At 54.1% G+C, this 9,069-nt stretch overlaps 1 protein-coding gene across 1 annotated transcript; it reads left to right on the plus strand.

Moving 5' to 3' along the window:
* Positions 1–3,229: 3,229 nt before the first annotated feature.
* On the plus strand, positions 3,230–8,160 carry PAX1 (paired box 1; the record flags this gene model as incomplete). Its single annotated transcript, XM_083856157.1, has 4 exons — positions 3,230–4,292; positions 5,586–5,731; positions 5,926–6,139; positions 8,069–8,160. Coding segments are annotated over 4 exons (1,515 nt in total), but the record flags the coding sequence as incomplete, so codon positions are not given.
* Between the last annotated feature and the right edge of the window lie 909 nt (positions 8,161–9,069).

Genomic DNA, 9,069 nt, shown 5'->3' on the forward strand with positions numbered 1-9,069 from the left:
TGTTGTGGTTTTAATCTGAGGGGCTTGAGGAGCATCTGGCAGGGAGGGATTTTACGGAGGAAAATTGCTTTTGACAAATGTTATTGTTAATTATTGAACCTGTGGCCTTGACAGACCTGACGGAGATCCTCAGAGGGAGATTCGGAGAGATATTCTATTTTGCTGAGCTCTCAAATGCTCTCCTTCAGCAACCAGGAAGTCTTTTTGGGATCCTCCAAAAGGCTGGGGAAAAAGTCCCGTTGGAATTAATTTTGCCATGTCTATGACATACAAAGCACAGGCTGAGGCACCCAGCACTTACCGGGGTTTTTCAGGGTGTTTGATCCCACAGGATTTTCCAGTTTGGTTTGATTCCGATGGAAAAGGAGCTCCATAAACTCCCGTAAGAGCTGCAGGATTCCTGAATCAGTAATGAATTATAATAAAAATAAAACAGTGTAGCATAGGATGGCAGTATTAGATAACAGCATAACAATAGAATATATGACTGTTATTATATATTAATTTAACAGCATTATTTATTACAGTATAGTATTAATTATATAATTTTCTAATAAATAATCGGGAATAAATACTGGTGAAACACCCCAGGACGTCCTACCTTTAACTATTCTAATCTCGAGCTGTTGAAGCAGAGGAACATCCTTGAAATTCCTATCCAATATCCTTGATATTTCCATCCTGTATTCCTGATATTTCTATTTTAAAATTAAAAAAAAAAAAAATCCAGAGCTCCCTGCTCCGCTGGATTTTTATTCAGCAAAATTAATGACGTGAAATCGCGCCTCTGTCACATGAGGCTCAGCCCAGCGTAAAAATACCCACAAAATTCCAGCAGCTTTGGCAAAAACAGGGAAAATTTGTGGTTTTAAAATATTTTTTTATGCCGGATCGCGTTCAAGCAGAGAAAGAAGGGCTGGAGAAGGGAAAGAGAAGTCGGAGCAGATGGAAGCCATCGTTGCCAGGGCAGGGCAGAGAATGGCCAGGGGGGAGCAGTTTTGAGGAGTCCTATGCTGCTCCTAGAGCTCCGCAGGGAGCTCGACGGGGAGCAAATTAATTGGGATTTTCCTGCCACATCTCACCTGAGCAGCCGCCTCTCTCCTTTTTCTTCTTTTCGTCTCTTTCGTTTCCCTTTCCTTTTAATAATTTTCTGCCTTCTTTCTCCTCATTTTTCTTTATCCTAATTTTAAAAATTATTTTCTTTTTTCCTTTTATTTCCCCTTCCTTTTCATTTCCCCCGCTTAACTTACCTCTCTTCTCCTCTTATTTTTTTTTTCCTTCTTCGTTTCCTTTTTATTTTGGTTTCCCTCCTTCTTCTACTTCTCTTCCTTCGTTTCCTTTCCATTATTCCTTTCCCTCTTCTTTCCCTTCCCTTTTCCCTCAGCTCCCTTTCCATCCCCACTATATCCAGGCGCATATTCCCGCGGAGACCAGATTCCGGTGATGTCCCCAGGAGCTCGGCAGGGTTCCGGGGACGCGGGTGGCATACGGGGAGCAGGTGGAAGATCTTTTCCTGTTGGGATCTTTTCCTTGGAAAAGCCTAATCCCCAGGGAGCGGGGGATGCTCCAGCGCCGCGGCTCCTCCGCGCGCGGGCCGCAGCGGGAAAAGCCTCCTCCGCTGGCGGCAGAAGACTCCTAGACCTCCTAAAAAACCCCATCCCCAGGGATCACAGGGCTGCCGGAGCCGTACCTGCCTTCCCCCGCCGCTTTTCGATCGCCGCCTCCCAGGGTGCCGTGCCAGCCGCTGCTCGGGCCGAGCACGGCAGATTCATCGCACCGGGGCTGTGACTGGGCGGGGACCGGGAGCGGGAGGCACCCGCGGGACCCCCACCTCTGGGCGAGGAGAGGCTCCCCTTTAATCCACCCGCTCCCTTTTCCCAGGGCTTTTTCCAGCGCTCAGACCCCGGTTAGATTCAGTTCCACGGCTCGATCCAGGGGTGCCCTGCGTGCCCCCTGCCCGCCCTGGGGGACACGGGAGTGGCGGGAGCTGTATCCTGTTTCCCGAGCCCCCCGCTTTAAAACCCCCCGACAGCGACTTTTCCAAGCGCTGCTTCCTCCACGAGCCCCGACCCTTCCAGTCGTTTGCGGGAAACACTCACGGTCTTCCCACCGAGCTCTCCGTGAAGGGGGATAAAAATCCCGGGGAATCCCGAGGGCGCTCGCCCCAGCCGCGTTTGACGGAGCTGCTCCCGGGCGGGATTGTTTTGGGGCCGAAACAGGCGGATTTCACCGCTGGCAGCTGAGCAGCAGCGCGTCCGCGGGGGAGCCTCCTTGGGCAGGGCTCCGTGTCCCTCGAAACCGCGCCCGGCCTGTCTCGCAGCTCCCGGCGGCGCCCCCGCCTGTGGGTCCCGTCGGGCCGGAGGCGGGGCAGGTGCGTGTCCCCGTCCCGCGTGGGAACTGACCCGCAGGGAGGGGGCGATGGGACCCCCGCGGTGTCCCCGCCGTGCCCTCCCGCGGCGCGTAGGTGAGCGGGAGGGGGGGTCCCTGGCGGCGGCGGGGCCCCGAGGGGGCGGGCGGAGGGAGCGGCACCCCCGGCCCCGCCGGCCGCGGCCATTTAGAAGCGGGCGGGAGCCAATGGGGGGCGGCGCCGCCGCCGTGACGGCCACGATTGACGTGATTCCCACGTCAAATTGATCCCGAGGAGCGGCGGGGGCTCCCCGCGAACGGGGCTCGCTCCCGGCGCTGCCAGGATCCCCCGGCCCTGCCGCCCCCTGGGCTCTCTATGCCGCGGCTGCGGAGTGATTGCCCGGCGCTGTCCCCTCCCCGCGCCGGGCCATGGGTGAGTGCGGCCGGCCCCGGACGGGCTCCGGGACGGGGTCCTGGCGGAGCAGGGCACTGGGAAGGGGCAGGAGGCGGTCGGGGGTCCCGGGGTGCCGTGCCTGGCCGGGAGAGCTCTGTGTTGCTCCGTCCTCCCCGCGCCTCCCTTCGCTCGCTCCGCTCTCTCCTTGCGACTCCTTCTCCCATTCTCGTTCTTCTGCCTTCTCTCTGACTTCTTGTCTCACTCTCCTTTCTTCTGTCCTTTTTTGTCCCCTCGTCGTTTCTGGTTTTTCTTTTTCTCTCATTCTTTCGCTGTCTTTCTTCCTCTTTCTTTTTTTACTGTCACTTTTATTTCACTTTTTTTTCTGTCTCTATTTCTCCTTTCTCCCTTCCCTTCGGCTTTTATCTCTCTTTTTCTCTTCCGCTCTAATTCTCCTTTTGCTTTTCCCTTTTCCTTTTCTCCCCTTAACTCCCTCCCACTCCTTTTATCCTTTTCCTTTTTTCCCTTTCATTTTTTCCCCTTTCTTTTTTTCCCTTCCCTTCTTCCTTCCTTCCTTCCTTCCTTCCTTCCTTCCTTCCTTCCTTCCTTCCTTCCTTCCTTCCTTCCTTCCTTCCTTCCTTCCTTCCTTCCTTCCTTCCTTCCTTCCTTCCTTCCTTCCTTCCTTCCTTCCTCCCTTTCCTTCCTTCCCCCCTTTCCTTCCTTCCCCCCTTTCCTTCCTTCCCCCTTCCATTTCTTCTCTTTTTTTGCTCCCATTTTCCCCGTTTCTTTTTTCCTCTTTCCTTTCTCGCTTCCCCCTCTCCTTTTCTCCCCTCTTTTCCCTCTCCCCTACCTGCTGCAGCGCCATCCCCATCCCGCGGGCACCGCGAGCGCTCCGGTGCCATCCCGATCCGTGTCACGCCGTGCCATGCCGTGCCGTCCCGCCCTGCAGAGCACACGTACGGCGAGGTGAACCAGCTGGGCGGCGTGTTCGTGAACGGGCGCCCGCTGCCCAACGCCATCCGCCTGCGCATCGTGGAGCTGGCGCAGCTCGGCATCCGGCCCTGCGACATCAGCCGCCAGCTCCGCGTGTCGCACGGCTGCGTCAGCAAGATCCTGGCCCGCTACCACGAGACGGGCTCCATCCTGCCCGGGGCCATCGGCGGCAGCAAGCCGCGGGTCACCACGCCGGCCGTGGTCAAGCACATCCGCGACTACAAGCAGGGCGACCCCGGCATCTTCGCCTGGGAGATCCGCGACCGCCTGCTGGCCGACGGCGTGTGCGACAAGTACAACGTGCCCTCGGTCAGCTCCATCAGCCGCATCCTGCGCAACAAGATCGGCCCTCTGGCCCCCGCCGGGCCGCCTCCGGCCGCGCTGCCCTGTGCTCACATCTACCAGTACCCGTACCCGGGCCCCGCGGCGCCGCCGCACGCCAAGCCCGGGCCGCACCCCGGGGGACACCTCGGGGCTCCTCCCGTGGCGCTGCCCCGCTCGTGGCCCTCGGCGCACTCGGTCACCAACATCCTGGGCATCCGCACCTTCGTGGAGCAGGCAGGTGGGTACTGGGAATTCTGCTTCCCCCCGTCCCTCTCCTTTTTTTTTTTTTTTTTTTTTTTTTTTTTTCTTTTTTTTTTTTTTTTTCAGTTTAGGGGTTTTGTTGTTGTTGGGGTTTTGGGTGGGTTTTTTTTCTCTCTGTGTTGGCGGGTTTTTGTTCGGCTGGGGGTTTTTTTTGTTGTTTGTTTGTTTCGAGGGGTTTGGTGGTTTCGGGTTTTTTATTTGTTTCGGGGTTTTGTTTGTTTCGTGCCTTTTGGTTCGTTTGGGGAATTTTTGCTTGTTTCGGCTTTTTATTTGGTTCGTGCCTCTTGGCTGTTTCGTGCCTTTTTGCGTCTTTCCTTCTTTTTTATTAGTTTCAGCTTCTTAATTTATTTCGAGGTTTTTTGTTGTTGTTTCGTTCGTTTTTTGCTGTTTGCTCCTCTTTTTTTTTTTGTTTGTTTGTTTCGTATATTTTCCTTCCCCCCCCCCCCGCCTTATTTTCCCCTCTTTTTTCTTCCAAGAGCCTCCCCCAGCTCCACCAGCCCGTCGGAGCGGCGGGGCCAGATGCGGCCTCGGCTCAGCCACATCTTGAACTTTTTATGAAAAATGTGGAAAATATTTTCCTAGGGATGATAGATTGCCGACCGCAAATTCGGAGCCCTGAATTTCGCTCCGCAAAGGGGGGGAAAGAAAAAAAAAATAAAAAATATATATATATACATGAAAAGGGGTGGGGGGGGGAAGAGGGGAAAATAAGAGGAAAAATCAGGGGGGAAAAGGAAGAGACGGCAGCTCGGATCTGGCCTCCTAGATTCTCCAGAGGAATCTGCGAATTTTGGGGTTCCGGAAGCACCGGCAGCGCCAAGGCCGAGCCCCGTCGGCTCCAGGGGGAGGCAAACGGGCCGTGGCAGGGGGGTGCGGGTGCGGGTGCTTTTATCCTTCCAAAAGCCCGAGTAAATCAACCGCATGCATTTCCCCCCGCGCAATCATTTATCCTTAAAATTCCGATGTCACTTCTCCAAATCCTCCTAGTCAGGAGAGAAATTTGGGCCGCTAAATTATCGGGGATTTGGAATCGTGAAAGGGAGGGGAGAGACGGCGAGCGGGGTTTGGGGAACGACGGCGACGACATCAACAGTCTCTCCCGGCCGTGCAATCCCAAATTTCGGGATGCTGGAGGGAACGCAGATTCCTGTGCCCCTAGTTCATAGGTTTACACCACCAGGCGCTTGGAAAAGAGGGAATTCCCTGTTTCGCCCCAAAACCTGCTCGGGCCCGGCCCAGGGGGGTTCGGGGCTGACGCTTTGTTCCTCAGGGGCTCTGGCTGGCACCGAGGGGGCAGCGTACCCTCCAAAAATGGAGGAATGGCCCGGCGTGAACAGGAGCGGCTTTCCCGGGCCAGGCCAGGCTGCCAAAGGGTTGGACAAGGCTGCCATGGACGGCGACATCAAATACCCGCAGGTGAGGGCCGGGGGGGCACAAGGGGACAGAGAAGGCTGGCAGGAGTGGGGCTGCAATGGGGCAGGGGAGGACAAGGCGGGGAGAGCAGGGAGGGGCCAGGGAAGTGAGGTGAGAGGACAGGGAGCCCTGTCCGCCCCCGAGCGGGACCCCCCCGCTCCGGGCGGGCTGTTCTGAGCTCCTGTCCCTGTCCCCAGCCTGGCGCAGGGCTCTCCTCCATGGGCACCTTCCTGCCGGCCTGCGCTTACCCCCCCTCCAGCCAGCCCGGCGTCTACGGCGGCTCCCCCGGCGCTTACATCGGCCCGAGCCCCCCCTGGCAGCCGCAGGGGACCGCCCTGGGCCACCACGGCCACGGCGTGACCGTCCCCGGCGGTGATCTGGCCGTGGCCTTCAAGCACCCCGGCAGGGAAGGTGAGCGGGGACAGCGCGGGGACAATCGGGGACAGGGCCGGGAGGGGCCCCAGCCTCGGGAGGGGCCGCTCCGCTGGGGATTTGAATGTTCCGTCCCATTCCCCATCCCGGTACTGCGTGGATTCCCGCCACGTCCCGGTTATACGTTGGAATTTCCCTCCTCGCTCTCTGGGAACAGCCAGGGAATGGAAAAGATTCCCGGGCTGCTCATCCCCCCGGGAAGGTGGGAATGTTGCGGGACAGAGCAGGAGCCTTTCTCCGTGTTCCCCCAAACTGACAGGGATTGCAAAAACCGGGAGCTTTTTGGAAAAGCAGAAGCCTTGACAGGGAGTCATTAATTCTTAGTAATTACCTATTAATTACTTACTGACATTAATTCTTAGTAATTACCTATTAATTACTTACTGACATGAGCGATTTAACGATTTGTTTATAGTTATTAGTTATCATAATGAACTGCTATTTTATTTAATTGCTTCCCGGGATTATTGATGAATTATTTCCCTCCGAACGCTCCGCCGGGAATCCCACGGGAGCAATTTGAGACTGTCAAAGGGGGCGTTGCTTTTATCTCTCGTTAATTATTTCACCACATTAATAGAGCTCGATTCCCTCGTTTTTAAAAATCCCGATTATGCCGCCCTGGCTACAAAATCCCCTTGAATATTTTTGTCATTTCCCCCGTGTTATTTGACTTTCTATTATTTTAATTAATTTGCAACTAATTCCATGTTAATTCGTCCTTTTAAATGTTGATTTTTCTGGAGTTTATTTTTTTTTTTTTGTTTGATTGCTTTTCTGTTTGTTTGGTTTTTTGTTTGCTTTGTTGGGATTTTTGTTTGTTTGATTTTAAATAATTTTACCGTTTCTAACCTGCTGCGAGTTGTAATTTCAGCTATGCCAGGGAGGAGCGATTGAGGGTGAAAATAAATAATTTAAACCGATTATTTTAAGAAAGAAAAAAAAAAAAAGAAAAAGAAAAAGAAAGAGAGAGAAAGGAAAGGAAGAGAAAGAAGAAAAAGGAATGAAAAAAAAAAAAAAAAGACAGAGAGAGAAAGAAAAAAAAAGTATATAAAACGACCAAAGCCACCTTTGCAAATTTAACGTATTTTCGAGGTATTTTAAATTATTTGCAGCCTGAATTTTCTGATTTCCCATTTTTTAAAGTTGTTTTGTGCCCAGACTTTCTCTAAACCCTTGTAGGTTTTTGATTCATTGGTGGGGTTTCTTGGCGTGTGGTTTTTTAAATTGATTTTCATTTTTCTCTTTAAAGTTTATTTTAAAATTTTCCTATTTTTTCTTTTGGGTCGGTTTTCTGGTTCTGCCACTTATCTGGGACGAGGAAAATGTTAGATTATCCGACAAACAAGCTGGAGGAGGAAGAATGGGGTGTGGGTACCTGCAGCGTGTGGGAAAAATGGGAAAGGACTGGAAAGAAGGAAGGAAAACCAGACAAACCCAGCCAGACAAATTCAGCCCTTTCCCAGTTTCCTGGATTTTCCAAAAAAACTCTCCCTGCTTATCCCAGTGGCTCCAGCAACCCTGGGATTAATATCCCAGTCCCTGAAGGTGGAATTTCCGAGGGCTTAGCTGGGGTGGGATGGAGCTCAGCAGGAATTTCATCACCTCTGGAATGGTGACACAGTTCTGTTCCCTTCCCCATCCCGGCACAGTCCTGTCCCGGGACACCTCAAATTTTAGGAAATGTAGGGATGTGTTCTGTGCATGGTTGGGACTGGTCGGGGCCACCTTGCCATGTCACCCTATGTCCCTGGCAGTGCCACCAGCGTTGCTCCTGTCACCGGGGGGACACATTCGCTGTTGGGGAGACCCCGAGCGGCTCTGGGGGCGGTTTTTGGGATGTCTCCGTGCTCGGAGTCCCTCCATCCTCTGCCTGCTCTGTCCTTTTCCGTCTCCCCCTTTCTGCAGGGGCGGACAGAAAACCCCCCAGCCCCGTGGGAAAAGCTCCGGAGCCACTGAGCGCCATCCGCGGAATCTCCATCCCGACCTCCTCGTCCTAGAGCCACCGAGCAGCTGCCCAGGGACTCTTGGAATCTTGGAATCAGCTGCTGCAGCCCGGGACTGAATCCCGGATTGGAGACAAGGGGCGGCAACAGGTGACTTTCTGCCTCGGCAGATTCCCGGCAGGACATCCCCGGATGGACACTGCCTCCATCGGATCGGAAAGGGATGACGGAAGAGGCTCAGTCTTCCTATTTTATTTTATTTTATTTTATTTTATTTTATTTTATTTTATTTTATTTTACTTCCCCCCCCTTTTTTTTTTTTTTCCCTCTCCCCCTTGCTTTCAGTTTTTCCTTCTCATTCCCCGTACTTCTGAGGACTGTTGGATGCTCTAATTCCCTCCGTCTCCAGGCACTGCCGGGAGCATTCTCGGCTCTGTCCCAGCCCAGGGGAGCAATTCCTGGCCTCCCCGAGGAGCATCAGTGCTGGAGCCCTTTCTCCGGCCCCTTTCCAGCGCCTCTGGATGGAAATGGACTAAAAGTGCTAGGACGTTTTATGGAATATTTTTATGATAAGGAGCCTTAATAAAAAGTGACAACCGTGGGCACGCTGCGGTGACTTCCCTCCCTCAGGGTGAACATCGTCCCTTCTCCGGGGCTATCCAGGAGCGGGAGGACTCGGTGGGATCCCTTGGAATCGCTCTCTGAGCTTCCTCCCAGGATTCTCCCGCATCCCGGGGCTCCGTGGCCACTTCCCCTCCACCTCACCTGGGCCGAGGGGCTGCCCACTCCCAGGGGACTGTTCCCGTGTCACCCTGTCCCTCCCGGACAGCCGGCTGGGATGCGTTCAGGATGGGATTTCGCATTCCCTGGCTCCTCCAGCCGCTGCCGCTGGCGTCGATCCCTTCATTGTGTGGGAAGGGGCAGGTCCTGCAGCGGGGCAGGGAGGGAATATCCTGGCAGAAG

Source organism: Zosterops lateralis (genome assembly GCF_965231275.1).
Source record: "Zosterops lateralis genome assembly, chromosome: 3".
Classification (NCBI taxonomy): domain Eukaryota; kingdom Metazoa; phylum Chordata; class Aves; order Passeriformes; family Zosteropidae; genus Zosterops; species Zosterops lateralis.